Source organism: Amblyomma maculatum, chromosome 1 (genome assembly GCF_055883805.1).
Source record: "Amblyomma maculatum isolate TAMU_Amacu chromosome 1, ASM5588380v1, whole genome shotgun sequence".
NCBI classification, from domain to species: domain Eukaryota; kingdom Metazoa; phylum Arthropoda; class Arachnida; order Ixodida; family Ixodidae; genus Amblyomma; species Amblyomma maculatum.
In genome coordinates, this window is record NC_139344.1 from 112,947,497 (window position 1) to 112,963,019 (window position 15,523).

General features: G+C 44.1%; 1 protein-coding gene across 1 annotated transcript in view; it reads left to right on the top strand.

Moving 5' to 3' along the window:
• The window catches only part of LOC146203515 (glycosyltransferase 25 family member-like), a 127,288-nt gene that overhangs the window by 71,639 nt on the left and 40,126 nt on the right, over positions 1 to 15,523 (top strand). Inside the window, exon 2 of the mRNA XM_084588820.1 lies at positions 11,756 to 11,830. Within this exon, the coding sequence (XP_084444946.1) occupies positions 11,796 to 11,830 (35 nt within the window). The 5' untranslated portion in view covers positions 11,756 to 11,795. The remainder of the gene's footprint in view (positions 1 to 11,755; positions 11,831 to 15,523) is intronic.

The following is a 15,523-nucleotide window of genomic DNA, read 5'->3' on the forward strand; positions in this document are numbered from 1 at the left end:
GTAGTGTTTTGCGCCTCACTTTCCGGACAGCTCGGTGCAAGGTTCTAAGAAACCCTCGGCCGATACCCGGAGCTGGTGTTCGTCCATAAATTATACATGCGGCTGTGTGTCAGTAATCGATACACATATCAAAACAGTTTACTGCGAAGCACCGACATTGGAAATACAGCCGATTAAGTTTATTTTTATTTTAAAAATATTATTGCTTTCTTTTTTATGGCGAACACGGCGTTGTTCGCCGTGGATACATCAAGTGGTGTTTACTTCCATACATACGTTCGCTGCATTACATGCACTTTTGAGGGGTGCGCTAAGGCTTTTCCCATTACTTTTTGTTACCACCAAACGTCGAGTATCTTTATTGGCAACAAATTATATTAAATAAAAGGACTTCTCATTTCTTTCGCGGAACTCGGCTCAAGTACCTTGAAGTGGGAAAAAGAGAGACTACTTGGTTAGCATGGGCTCATGGAACTCTGGAGGTACTGCCCTCTGTAAAAAAAAGAAAAAAAAAAGAAAAAACGCAGTAACATTTTCATGGGGCATTATGCAGTCTGAATCTAATCAAAGTTATATAAACGGAAAGGAACGTACCGTTCGCGCATGATTAAATAAAAAATGCTCCTAGAAAGTCAACCATGCTAATATCTTGATGACATCCTGATATCCTGTGCAGTATTTGGGGCGAATGTAATGTTGTTCGTTTTGTGCCAGTAGTGGTGGCACGCGTGTCGAGCTCTCAGACAATTTTATGTGGTTGGAAAGCTTGTCTAGATTTTTCTGTTTACTTCGTTAAGCCTAAAGAATTGAATAAACAGCAATCGCACGCAAAGGAAGGAGATGAGATGCTTTGCCGATCAGATATGGGATCCTTGTGCGTATGCTGACATTTATTTTTTTTTTTTTTCAACGCTGCTCACGCTGTAGCTTCTACCTCAAATTCCTCATCGTAATAGAGTCGTTTGCAATGCAAATAAGTGACGCGTCGCGTATCGTGATTGACCACTGGAGCTTTCCTAGACGAAATTCTCTCCAAGTTGTGTGACTGCTTGGATGAGATTTCGGCTGCGTTTCTCAGGCACAGAACTGTCTTTTGGTTTGTTGTGCAGTACTCCGCCAGATAAAGACGTAGCCGGCTCTGAACTGAAAGTTCTAGTCATGGTACATGATATAAGAGATATGAAGTTGGCTCGTATGTGCGGGCGAGAAAAAGGATCAACACTGTCTTCCATATTTGCTGGGCGCTGCACCAGACCATGTACACTGCAAAATTGATTCGATGCCGTACCTTTTCTACGCAAAGATACTGCGCGAGGATTTGCTAAGTTTCTTTTCCCCTTTTTTTTTTTAATTCTACGACGCCGGTACGCCACCTCATCGCTTTGATCATCCCGCGAGATGCGGCCATATATTGCTCTGGAACTAGCATGAAAGCGCACATCATTGTCTGCAGTGTTTGATATTGTTTTCGGCTTGCCGATAATGTAATAATAATAGTAATACTGTGTGCTAAAAGCAGAATTTACCTCCCACGGCATGTTAAAATAGTCTCTTCCTTCGTCGTACTTGCCACTATTGGTCCCTTATGCATTCTATTCTTCATTTGTTGAAGCTGCTTCTATAATTTGATTCACTTTTTTTACCTCCCTAGTCCTGAGTCAGCAATCAATGCAACCGCGAAAGAAAGTCCTTCCTACCAGGGCTATGGTTAAGTTGGTTAGGACTGTCTTTTTTTTTTTTTTTTGAAGTTTGGTCAACTTTTTTGGCATTCGTTTGTGAACGCAACATGCGTTTTTTTTTTCTTCTCTATTCAGGGAACAATATTTTCTACGCACGAAATATCTAATTTCGCGCGCACACCCTTGCGTGTGTGTGTAAGGGAGGAGGGGGGGGGGTGTAAATTTATGATGTACCATAACGTGCGTTATTGAAATGCCGTAAAACATTTTCTCGACATTTTGCCTGCACAAGTATTGCACTCGGTGAAACGACAAACAAGTGAAAAAAAAAATGAACGAAAGTGTGATAACATGAGTCGTACTTTGTCGTCTCCTACGAAGCCCATGAAACAGTGCCCAAGTGAGGATAACCCAAGAGTGACTCTAGATAAACCAATGAAACTAAGAGGCGTGCCGACGGTTGTAATTTCATAGGTTGATATTATTAGAAGTTCCTTCATCGAAATGCGCCACCAGAGCTCGAGAAAGTACGGAATTTCGATAAACTCGAAGCATCCTGCATACCGCCCCAGGCCCGTTTTTAGCTGTGTCGCCTTCGCGGAGCAGATGTAATTTGCATTCGCTTACGCCTTATGCACAATAATTCTCAACGTTAACGAAAACCCTATAGGTTCCGAGGTGCGGGGCGGCAACGGCCTCATGTTCCGAGATTTTTTTGGTGTCTGTGTGTTTCCGATCGCTTTGCTTGTTGATCGGAGCGCGACAAAGAGGCAGAGATGTCACATCGAGATACAGGGCACGACTTGCCTGCCGAAAACTCGGCGCTAAGAAATCTTCTTGTGTTATAAAAATGTCTAAGCAAGTGATTTTTTTTTTCCTTTTGCATCGCGTGGCTGAGAAAGATCCCTGCGCTGTATTTTTGTTCACGGATATGAAAAATCAAAGAGAGAGAGAAAACAATCTGTGCTGTGGCTAATCTATGTGCATTTAACAGGCCACAGTGCCTGTAATAAAAACTGGCACGAACGAAATACGGTTGAGTTAACGGTTGTCTTCGCGGTTCTGTGTTTTTACATCATCATCATTGCTCTAAGCGACCTCAGCGCGCGATATAAAACGCTCCTGCTGGAAATGAGGTAAAGGAGACCTGCAGTCCCCAACCTGGGACAGTATGGAATGGCAGTACTGCGGTGCGTTTGGCCGTTTCTGGTATTTGAAGTACACAAATATCTGAAAAGTGAATAAATACGGTGAAAACTGAAACCTGGGGAACAATTCTGGAATATGCCTAACTTCTGTGTCGCTTGTAGCAACACAGCTACGAACGTCCGTAGGTCTGTTCCTACGGGTAAATACATACTTTTGCTACGCTTACAATGGGAAATACCCAAACCATTAAATTGCTAGTAGGTATAGCTGTGTAGACGTTGAAACTTCAGGTTCATTCGTCACAAGAAGCACCTTTTGAATCAGTAGCAGCTGGTTCTGCAGTGGTAGTGTATACTTACAAGAGCTCCAGGATGTGCGACTGTCGCTTTGTTGTGAGATTGTGGAGTCCCTTGCGCGCTTTAACGGGAGAGAAAAAAATGGTGCTGCTATGTGTGTTTCAACGTCTTGAAGGTTTGCTATAAGAGCCGCCGCATTGGAAAGCTTCGAAATAATTTAGGCTATACCTGAGGTTCTTTAACATGCCCTTTGCACGGCCCATGGATGTTTATTCCACCCGCTTCCATCGAAATGCGGCCGCCGCAGCCGGGATTCATTGCCGCGCACTTAGGCTCAGCGGATAAGCGCCAAAAGCCACGTGGCCACCGCTGAGGGTAGAAAAATTCCGTATTGCTACAAGACTGTCTCTATTGGAGGTTACTTCCCGGACTTTGTAAGTGGCCGGCTAGCTAAGCAACAACAGCAGCAACAACAACAAAAAAAGAATTGGAATCATCGGATAAAAAAGTTGAGTGATTTGTTATTGTTTTGATCTTCCGGAAATAATAGCGTGTTAAACAAGTTCACTTCCCGCTTTATGAAATATTTTTTTAAGTGTGGTTATATAACAGCACAATCTACATGCTACGTGCTCTGCTTGACGCACTTATGGAATAAACTACAGCAGCGCCTTTCGGTGTAGAATAAAGCCCTTCTCCTGTAGTGCAATCGCTCGAGCTGCGGTTGTCTGCAGTGACGTTAGAACGTTGGACTGCAGCATCAGTTCGTGGCGTCTCCTAAATAGGGCGCTGCAGATTTGAGCCCCTTAGCGCCTCGTGCCTTGTGAAGTATACTAGCAGGTAGCGAGATGACGCAAGGCAAGTTCGTACAATCAAAAAGCAGCGCTTCACTTTGTGCTCAGTTGAAGGGATCCGGCCTATCCAAAAAGCATCGCATCGGAGGGAGATGAATTGAAAGAGGAGACCGCGGTAAAAGCTTTTGGGCTTTGCGTCAGCCTGACTCTGCGTGCCGGGTCTCTCACGCATGGCTGCCTTAATCCGTGTTACGAATTTCACTAACGCCCGGTTTTGACAGCAGTGGCGACGTAGCTCGGGAACGCGTCGGGTTTCCGAGGAGTCCTGTTACCAGTGTAACGGCTTCCCGCACCACGTGCAATAGTCCGGCCGGCGTCTGTGCAGACCAGGGCTACAAGCAAACAGAAAAAGCTTTAGTCGATGCATTTACATGCAAGCGCATCAAGCTTCAACCGTTCTTGTACTTTAAGTGATGTCAGCAGGCTGGTCGTAAAAGTGCTTTCTTTGCTCCTTTCTGCCACGCCGTCAGTTTTCATTGGGACATTGAAAAGCATCGAGTTTGCTACTTAAGCACAATGCTAACACGTCGCCGCCTTTCCATAAAATGAGTAAATTGATGCACCTAAACAATCACCCCAGCAGCAGCTTATATTGCGCGCTAACGTGCATTTTCTCGCTACGTGAGCACACCCGCTGTGCTCACGTAGCGTAAACGTAGCAATGAAATGCAGCATTGTCGAAAAATAGATTATTTTTTCTGCTTCCGTTTTGCTCGCCGCCTACAACAGATACAGGCAGGTTTAGTAAGGAGAGTTAAACAGACCGCCATTAAACCTCAAGATTGCGTCCGGAATGCAAAGACATAAAGCGTATTCGCCAAAGCCGCCTTTCATCAACTTTCGACGTCTGGTGAGCGCTTCAGCGTTGAAAAGCGTGCAGTTGACCTAGGTGGACCAGCTTTGTGCGATTGTGGTGTTTCATGTTAATTACAACAAACTCACGGCTACTGTAGTAGCAGTTGGATGAATTTGAGTGCATTTACGGCAAAATTCATGTTTATCGTAGCACATGTACTCCTATGCTTCATGAAGTTTTGCTTTTTTTTTTTTTTTTCATTCGAAGAAAGCATCTGAGCTCACTGACTCAGGAGCCCGCTAATTGTCACACCATTTTGGCTGCGGATGACTGAGCATTTTCTGTGGAAGTTTCTTTGCACACGTTTCTACAGTGGTTTAACTTAAGCTGCCCCTTTTTCCTCCAGCTATGAACACTTGAAATCCTTGGCCGATTGAGTATGTGCCCTTTTTCGCGTATTTCATCGTACGCGTCTCTAGCGTCATATTACAATGAGCGGCTAAAGAAGGTGACCAGCGAATCTCTCACTGTGCTGCGAAGATATTTCTCCGTGCCGCCTGTGCATTCATTGCGCTTGTACCCGTCTTCGTAGCCTAATGGTGTTTGACTTCTGAATCTGACTTCGTATCCCGGCGGCATTTCGACGTAGGCGGAATGTGAGCATGCCCGTCTGTTTAGCTGCGATTGCGATCTCGGTGGACGCCGAAGAACCGCAAGTGGTCTAAACTGATCACGAGGCCTCCACTGCGGCCTTTCTCAAAGCACATGCGGAGCTCTGGGTTGTTATAAGGCGAACATTCAGTACATAAATTGTACCACGCCGATTTGCGCTTCCCCGCATCTGTTAGGCAAACTCTCCTACGCAGGCTAAGCGAATAAAGTGTCGCTGCATTGGTATTGCGGACGAAGTAGAGACCGCAAGAGCGTTCTCCTCTTTATTGTAGGAGCTGCTTTTTGAAACGCATTTCTGCAGAGGAATGAACACCGCATTTCGCAGGTGTGTAATCATGATGACTGATGAGAAATAATCACGAAAACAACATCTGTTGTGTTCTTGCATCATGACGATATCATGATGAGTTTTTGCATGAGGTTTTCTGAATCACAGTGGCATCATAAAATCTTGATGAGATTTTGGAATCACATTTCTGATGTAAAAAGTCAGCTGAAGTCTTGATGCATGAAGACATCAGAGTAATATCATTTTGAAGCATCATGTGTACATTTTTTTCAATTGCTCGCATAATACTAATGTGCATTACCTAACAGAATTTCATTCTGTTGTTAATATTTTAAAGGTGTTCAAAGTAAGTGCTCATGGTTTTAACTTTACTTTTGAGTTGCCCAATGATGATGTTCTACAATTTCTTGACTTATCTCTTCATTTTGGGAATAAGCATGTGTGTTGGGGTTATCACCCTAGATCATCTAAGCCTCTACTACATTTTCGCTCCGGACATTCCAAAGTGGTGAAAAACGCAATTGTCTCGTCTTGTTTACGCTCTGCTTTAATTAAATCTTGCGAGCATAAAATTTGTAAAAGTTTTCTCGATCAAGTCAATAGATTAAGTAATTCTGGTTATCCGCTTCCTTTAATCAGTAGCAGATGTGATAAACTCCTGCTTTGGGTGAAGGGAAAGGACACAAAAAAGTCTAAGTGTTTCAGCAATAACAGGAAACCAGTGGTTCTGCCGTACGTGCACCGTTTTTCACATGGCTTGCGGAATGTCGCCAATCGGTATGATGTAGGCACAGTAATGTCAGCCCCCACGAAATTGTCAGGTGTGTGTGCCTTGGTAAGAAGAAAGGCAGACGCGTTAAAAAGTGAGCATCGCTGCTATGTTAACCATAAATCTAGGTTTGTACAGTGCAGAACGCAGGTAATTTATAAAATTCCTCTTTCTTGTGAAAAATACTACATAGGGCAGACTGGCCGTTGTTTGAATATCCGGCTCTTCGAACATAGAAATTCTTTAACCCCTACATCACAAGACAATTTGCCTAAACATTGCACGAAGTGTAAATGCCGCCCCATTTTCGATAAAACTATCGTTCTTGGCACATCGCGCAATCAACGTACACGAGAAATTATAGAGGCATATCATATCATGAAAGGAGGGGATAAGTGTATTAGCGAAGCTTCTATTAACTTAACAAAAGTAGAGATTACATACCTTGAATCAAGTAATTTTTTCACGTGTTTTTTTTTTTTTTTTTGTTGTTGTTGTTGTGTATCTTTGCAGACTTGCCTTTTTCCACATTTTTTGTCAATTTCACCCCTTTATTACATGTATTTGATAATTTTTTGTACCCTATATATTCTGTTAGCTTTTCTAATAAAAATCAGTTGTGAGTAAGCGCTCGTGTGTGTTTCCTTCTTTTTTTGTCCTTTTCTTCTTTGCGCTACGTTTCCTAAAATGCGAATGCACCAACTCGCCCAATTTAGCATTCTTGTGCTAACAGAATTTCGCTGTTAAATCTCAGTTATTGCCCGCTATAGACCGTACATATGACGCGAAATGTTCTTTTACAAACTCGGATTATTACCAGCTCACCACCAACATTTGCTGGGGATTTCCTATGAGGGATATATCTGCAAAAGTTCGGGCTATGAAGATAGTCGGATCCGGGAAGTGTGTCGGGGTAGCATGTATTTCTGCTGGATTTATTGCTGTATTCTCGACGTTCTTGTTACTTGCTGCTTTCAGAGGTTTGATTTAAGCTGCTTGCCGATTCGTTCCAAGATTGAGAGAAGGTGAACAATATGGGTGTTTACGCTTCGTTGAAAAGAGCACTGCTGCAACACCTGTGTAATGTTACAAAGAAAATACAAGAAATGTCATTCGATACTTTTTTATTTTTGACCAAACCACTAGTTAAAATATATTATAATTCACGCAGGAATACACCCCAAGATTTTATTTATACGTCACAATTATGAGGAATGTCAGCTATCAAATACTCATCAAAATCTTAATCAGGCCAAATTTCATCACCAATGCATCAGAAACTAAAGTCAGAAGTCACCAGAAATACTTTATGAGTGTGATGTCTACAATCATTGACTTTAAAACAGGAACTCATCACACATTTATGTAATACGCGATGCCATCACGTATAGTTTCTTCGTGTAAAACACATCAAGGTGATATGTCATAACCCAGGTTTCCGAACTAGGCTACAGTGGCGGTTTAATTTTTCGGCCTTTTTAAAGATGACAATGATGAGGGTTAGCAAACAGTAATGCGGATATTTGAGCTAGTTGGTATGCTATTGATTATGAGGCAGCGCACCAGGAAACACATAGACGGGAAGGGGGACAAGCGCTGAACTTGCAGCTAAATTTTATTCAGGAGCGCGTCACAATAAATGCGAAACAACTAACAAAAAGAACACAACAAGATCGGATAAGGTGCGAAAAGTCATCTACATATCAGATATATATATGTAGATGCCTTTCTGTTCTTACTTGAAAGGATAACGCGACCATGTGACGAAACTATCGGCTGTATACTAGGAATTTTCCAAGAATGCTCGGCCCCTTTTATATTGACCCATAAAGTACCTCTAGGTAACCGCATACGGTTCCTAGACCTGAGTCTCCGTTTCGGTGCTAAATAGATGTGCTAGACTTATGAACCAAGGGAAAAAAAACTATTGCCATTAGATTCGCACATTTCAAGTCAGTGAAAAGAGGCATTGTTAGGCTTTGCTTTCGCAATGCGTTGGACAAGTCCTGCCTCATGAAACAGTCAGCCCGTCTCGGTGGCGCCGGCTACCTTAACTATTTGCTAGTTTCAGTGACGGAAGGTATTATAAAACACAAAGGCGTAGCGTCTACTGATGGATACCACTGAGGAAAGGAGAGGCGATAATACTTAAAAAGAAAAGGTTGTGGTGATACCCTATATGCATAAGGTGTCGCATAACCTTACGAGGATCGCCCGGAAAGCCGATAAAGGTGGTTTTTTCACCCCCGGTGAAACTCATGAAGTTGTGTCATGTGACTAATCCAAAGAAGAAGCCGAGTCCCGGGTGTAAAATAAAACATCAAAATCCACTTGTTGCATGCCAGCAGTCCGTTGTATACGAGATAATGTTGCCCTGTGTGAAAACGTGCATCGTCTCAATGAAAGACTGTACGAACACAATTATAATGTGTGTAACACCACATCAGGCTTTCTGTCGAAGCATTGCCGCGAGTGCGAGCACAAGCCTGCCTGCAAACCTAACTTTTCCGATTGCAGCATCCTGGCCAAACATGATTACAAAATATCAAAAGAGATTATCGAGCATACCATCAATTCTGCTATCTGAAAAAGAGTTGCGTTTATATGATGCGCGAAAGTAAACCGTGATTAAGGATGCCCGGGGGTCCGCATCTTATCCGACCTTGTTGTGTTTGTTTTGTTGTTTCGTATTTATTCTGACGCGCTCCTGAATAAATTTTAAATGGAAGTTCAGCGCTTGTCCTCCTTCCTGTCTATGTGTTTCTTGGTGCGCTGCCTCATAAGATAGCAAACAGTTAACTAGGTTGAACATACGTGTGAACCTAGTTTGACGAAATGCTCTGTTTAGTTAGCCAAACGTTCCTGCATTTTCTCCGAATTATTAATACGTTGGTTTGGGGTTAGTTTGTGGGGTTTAAAGTCCCAAAGCGATTCAGGCTATGCGAGACGCCGTAGTGGAGGGATCCGGAAATTTCGACCACCTGGGGTTCTTTAACGTGCACTGTCATCGCACAGCATACTGGCGCCTTGCTTTTGGCCTCCACGGACAAGCGGCCGCCGAGGCCGGGATTCGATCCCGCGTCCTTGGGAACAGTAGTCGAGCGCCGTAACCACTGCGCCACCCCTGCAGGGTGTACATAATAATAATAATAATACCTTTATTTGCGTCACATACAAGTATGGCACTGGTAGCCTGCAGTAAAAGCTGACATCGATGACAGAGCCCCAGGCCACCTTTACACTTCGCAGCGTAGCACTGTTGTTCTTCCTTAATGAAATAAGTAGATATTAACAAAGGAATTTCAAAAACTAGATGTTACAAACGTTGCATATTATACAAGGGAAAACACGACTCACGAACTACGCAAAAAGTTAAGAAACGACAAATACAAATAAAAAAAATAAAGAGCACTGTAGAATCTGCATTGGAGTAATGCGACAGCACGGATGCATCTGTTGGTTGCTTCTGGTTACTTAATTCACTTACTGTTTACCCATTTTAGTCTTTAGTACTTTCAAATGGCGCGCCAATCCCTTCCTATGCCCTTTTTCGGCTCTACTTCTGGTTTCTTGACGTCACATCTTTGACGTCACCCTAATTGGCTGCCTTAATTAACTACTTTAGTCTTTGGTATTTTCAAACTGCTCGCCAATCCCTTCCTATGCTCTTTTTCGGCTCGACTTCAGGTTGCGTGACGTCACATCCTTGACGTCACCCTAATTGACTGATTTAACTATTTTAGTATTTTATACATTCAAATGTGGCGCCAAGTCATTGACTAATGCGACCATTTTCGCATTTACTTTTACATTTTTAGCCTCCTATTAATTACTTAATTGACCTATTTACCTAATTATTTTTTCGGACATAACATTACGTTACCCTCTATCGATTGACACCACTCATTAATATCTGCCACTTCTCAATTACTCACAACTGCTTCGGACACGATTTTGCTGACGCGGCCTGCGGACAGAAATCTGTGAGCATAGCAAAATAATGCTTTCGCATTAATATTGTCGAGTGCCAAGGACGAAAAAATGATAAGACGATCATTCGTTCATAAAATATTGTCAAGTTCTTTGAAAGTACAATTTTAGAGTTATATGTTCTGCCTGTTTTGTTTGTTTAATATTCTCGGCAAATGCAGTGTTTGCAAACCGTATATTGTGCGGTATGTTGTAACAGGTGACATGGCTCGGGACAAATTGCTTTGTAGGTTCGTATTCTTTATTTACTGCTTAAGAAGCTTACATAACCGGTAATCATATATCATCGCAATAGGCATCACGTTGTATTTTAAGAATAGCTCATGTGTGTGAAATCGACAATGCACATTTTCTGTTGCACGAAGAAAGTTTTTGCAGTAAGGGAAGCCTTTGTATGTTCGTTTTCCTTTGTTGTAGATGCCCACACGATCCAACAGCAATTTAACCTTGAGGAAAACAAGGTGTTATGAACGGCCATTGTGACCTTTCGTGGAAGAGTACAGCGGTTACGATAGATGAGGCCGATTATTTGGGAGAGTTTTGTTGCCAAAAAAGTCGATAGCGGCTTACAGCTTAATATTACAGCTGCTCTGGTGGCACCAGTGCTCCAATACTATGCGGGCGTGACACCGAAACATTAATGACCCCTGTCTACGGCTCCCCTTGCGGATCCTCATTCGCGTTTCAGCTCGATTAGTTATCCATCCCTTAATATGTGGCTCTAATTTCTCATACATTCTTATTGACATACACTTCTAAACAACCACATTATTCAGCTACCGGCCGTATTTGATCACCCGACGTCGATATAAATTCCCGCTTTTACCGCACCGTACGAACGTGCCTGCGTGGCCTACAGAAGTAACGTGCCTGACCCGGCATCCAAGAGCACTGGTAGATTGATTCCCATCACTTCCACCCACCTCAAACACGCAAACAGAGTTGGCAGCTCTTGCCAACTTGTAACAGCTTGGTATATCATTATGCCACACAACCCATCGACGCATGGCTGTTAGGCCATGTTTCCTTCCAACCACCAGAGCGATGCTCGAGAAACAGGATGTCAGACACATTCTGATGAGCGACTTTTGCGTTCAGTAGAGGTGCCACTTTAAAGTAAACTCGACATTTAGCCCTGCAGCTGACTGGGATGACGAAGCGGGAGCGGTAGCCACGCGCTGTTTCTTTTGCTGACCTTGCTGGCGACTTATCTTTCTGTCTAATATTTGTTTTGTTTGTTTCTTTTTCCTCCAAATTGCAGGACGCTAAACGACACCTACATCAAAGAGCATGGGATCCGCATGCTGCCTGAGTACGCCGACCCTTATCACAATAGGTGAGTTTCGTACCTGTCGCCTAGCTAGCGTCTTCTCAGTCGCTGAATGTTCGGCACGTATTTGTCATCTCCGACGCACTCATTTTTTTCTACTGGTAATATTATACGCGGCCCTTGCGAGAGGCTAAACGAGAGGGAAAAGATGTGGCGCTCTGCTTTGCTTTCGTCGTTATTTTCTTTTTTTTTTTTTTGCTTTCAGCTTTATTTGGCCGCCGAAATCGTGATCGCCTTCAACCATTTCTGGAAAGCGTGAAATACGATTGTTACTACTGCAGGTTTTTGTTCCATGTCATAGTGATCAGATGCTGCAGGATACTTGCGAAATTTCCCAGTTCCATACGACGGCAGTGAGTCCGCACCACTGTCTTTCATTTCTGCATGTCTGGGCAGCATGCATGTATACGGTCTCCACTGTTTCGGGTTTAATCGTGAACAGTGGTCCCCGCGCAAATGCGGACGCCCCGGGCTCGTCTGCAGAAACTTACTCGTGTCGCAATCTATACCTAGTGCGCCGGGGGTCCAAGTGTACACGCCGCGCTGTCTGCGGTATACAGCCGCAAGAAACCCATCTTCTCGGCGCGTCGTGTGCTAGTGCTTTCCATGGCTCACAGCTATGCGACCGTGACTGCTGGACGAAGGAAGGACCCCTTTTTTTTTTTTTTTTTTGTACGAAAGCTTGCCATAAGGCATATTATACCCTTTTATACATATATCATTGTGTTTGTGCAGCAGCCACAGCGATATTACTGGGAGCTACCAAAGGTGGAATCTCGCCGATTCCGGGGAAGTCCTTAGATAATAAGACGGAAAAACGTTTTATAGGTGCTGTGTGGCGTGCAAGGTTTGGCAGCCAGCAGCGCAAAAACGCATTGAACAAAGGGAGAGACAAAGAAACTACTAAGTGTGTGAAGCTTCTTCGATTGTTCGTTGTTGCTTTTTCGACGGTGATATGTGTATCTTGAACACCTGTGCGCTCAAAAATCTACCGTCGCCAGCCGCCTCCTTTCTTTGCAAGTACTATATGTTGCTCCGCGTGCGCATCATCTGCTAGCCCTGAAGCAGGTGAAAGAGCGCTAGCAGGCCCCCAGTATAAAAAAAAAATAATAATAAAGCTAGCTATCGACAACGAGCGTAGGTATAGTACGTCTTCTGTGCTCGTCATTACCAATTCTTAACTCCCGCGGCTGCAGCGGCTTTTCCTAAGACGCCGCAGACGCGCTCAGCGGTGTACAAATAACCTTCACCAAGCTCCGGACTGCTGGCTTCAAAGAACAGATTAACGTTTTTAAAATATTTCATACTTCATAACTGCAGACTTCGCTCGCTTCGCTCAGTTACTTTCGCACTATACACGCGCGAGATAAAACACACGGAAAATGCCCCATTTTGCCGTTGGTCGCGCTGGGTGTGACGGAGTGTTGACGCCCTCATACCAGTGTGCGTGGCTTATATCACCCCTCTGCAGACGGAGTGCGAGCTGTCCCAGTGAACTTATATACCGAACTCGCCGAAATATGTCCTCACACGCAGCCGTTTCAAACAGGAGCATTAGCGGAGCACTGGGGCAATCTCCGCTTGAGCTTGCTGGCAAAAACTGCCAGATGTCGAAACCGATGCATGTCTCGCACACTGCAAAAGAAAAAGCCATAGACTTCGACGTGCGTGCCTAGTTTTACTGCCGTTGACACGTACCGTGTCTCGGTGTAATGCATCCACTCGCTAGTCGCCCGTTTCTTAGGGCCGGGTTGTGATGACGGCTTGCAGCGAAACGCCAGGCATGAGAGAGTAGCACTTAATCATAACGAGGGCACGAGATATTGCCAGCTTTAGTCGGCTTGAAAAGCGTGCTTTGGAGCTTTCCCTGGAATCTTGCTTAAGCCTCGTGGCACAAAGCTTCTCTTGGTATTTTTATGTATATCCATGTGAGCAAGTGTGCTATCGAAGGAATGATGGTCGAAGCATGTAGGAAAGGGCTAACTACGCATATGACAAACGGCCCAAGTCACAGTGACCTTTTTTACGTAAGAGGGCAGCTGATCAGAACAAACAAAATATGTCACTGAGTCGATTTACTCATTTTGTGGATAGATTTCAGCAGTGAGCAAGATTTGTTTTTCGTGCATGTACTGGAGATCGTCGATGGGCACGGCACCGTAGTGCTTACGTTAACTGCATTCTCGGCCTATTTCATGCTACTTATGCGTACACTGTTAACTCGGCGTATTGAAGAAAACAGCACTCGCCGAGGTCACAGAGAAAAAGAAACATAAACACATTGACGCTTCGGCACCGCTACGGGCGCCTTGTTCACAATGAAGATGGAACGAGATGGGCCGTTGGTTTTGAAGTGTTGCTTACAAAGCGCATGCACATTTCGGGTAGATTTCCCCGCGTCCTGTTTATTTTTATTTTTTTATTTAAGCATACTGTAAGCCTTGCTAGGCTCTTATAGGAGTGGGTGAAATGATGGGATTGTTATAAAAAATGAAAAACATCAGAAACTTGTGATTTGGATGTGTAATGATGATTCCTTGAGTAGGCGGGTACATAACAGTTTTTGTCTTTCAAGTATCCGTACGGAATCCCAGTCAATCTGGTGGTCCGTGTCTTGAAATTGTGCTCTGCTAGAGCGTTAGAAGTCAATTTTTTGTTCTTTACGTCACGCTGGTGTACCTTCAATCGTCTTCTGAAATCGCCAGTCTCGCCTATGTGGGAAGCGCTGTAGTCTTTCCAAGGAATTTTGTAGGCGACGCCAGGATAGCTTGTCTTATCCAACGGGTCTTTCACCAGTACCATATATGGTTTTGGAGCTTGCTGGATGTTACATGGGACACTTGGACGTCGTAGGCATCGAATATCCTGCATATGGTTTCGCTGACACTTTGGGGATACGGAATGACAGCACGCTTTTTCTGTTCTCTTCTTCCTCCGGTTAGAGGGGCTGCAGCGTGTAGTTCTTGCGAACGAAGGACTTGTGGTTTTCTTTAAGGTCCTTCCTTATGTGGCTCAGTTCACGGCCTGTTTTTCTTGGGCTTGAGCGAATACTGAAGGCCCGATTAAAAAGCGCCGTGTTAACTGATCGTTTATGTCTTATTGGGTGCGCTGAATGAAAATTCAGATTTTTACCCGTGTGGAAGTTTCCTGTACACACTCTTCGCGAAACCGTTCTTTGTTCTTTCAACAAGGACGTCGAGGAAGGGGAGACGCCCGGTGATTTCTTCTTCCAGAGTGAACTGGGCGCTTTCTTGAAGCGTGTTCAGGTGTCTTAGGAACCTTTCGGCGTCCTCTCGACGGATGAGACACAAACAATTGTCAACGTAGCGAAGAAACAGCCTTCGCGGAGGGTCGAATGGCGTGAGCGCGTAGTTTTCCATCGTTCCTAGGGCCAGGTTGGCATTAACCACGGAAGTGGAAGCATCCATTGCTTTCCCGAAGACCTGCTTGTAGAATGTCTTATTGAACGTAAAATACGTATTGTACAGGCAGAATTTGAGAAGCTGCCACAGATCGTCCGTTTCAGTGGGTGTACATTCTAGCAGAGACACGTCGTTGCTCATTGCTGTTCTGCAACATTCGACTGCGAAGTCCACCGGCACACACGTAAACATGAATTTCACGTCGAGAGACACCATGGCGTGGTCGTGTACCGTGTTTAGTTTTTCCACAAACGGTCCCGATCGAGTCTTTCACGTG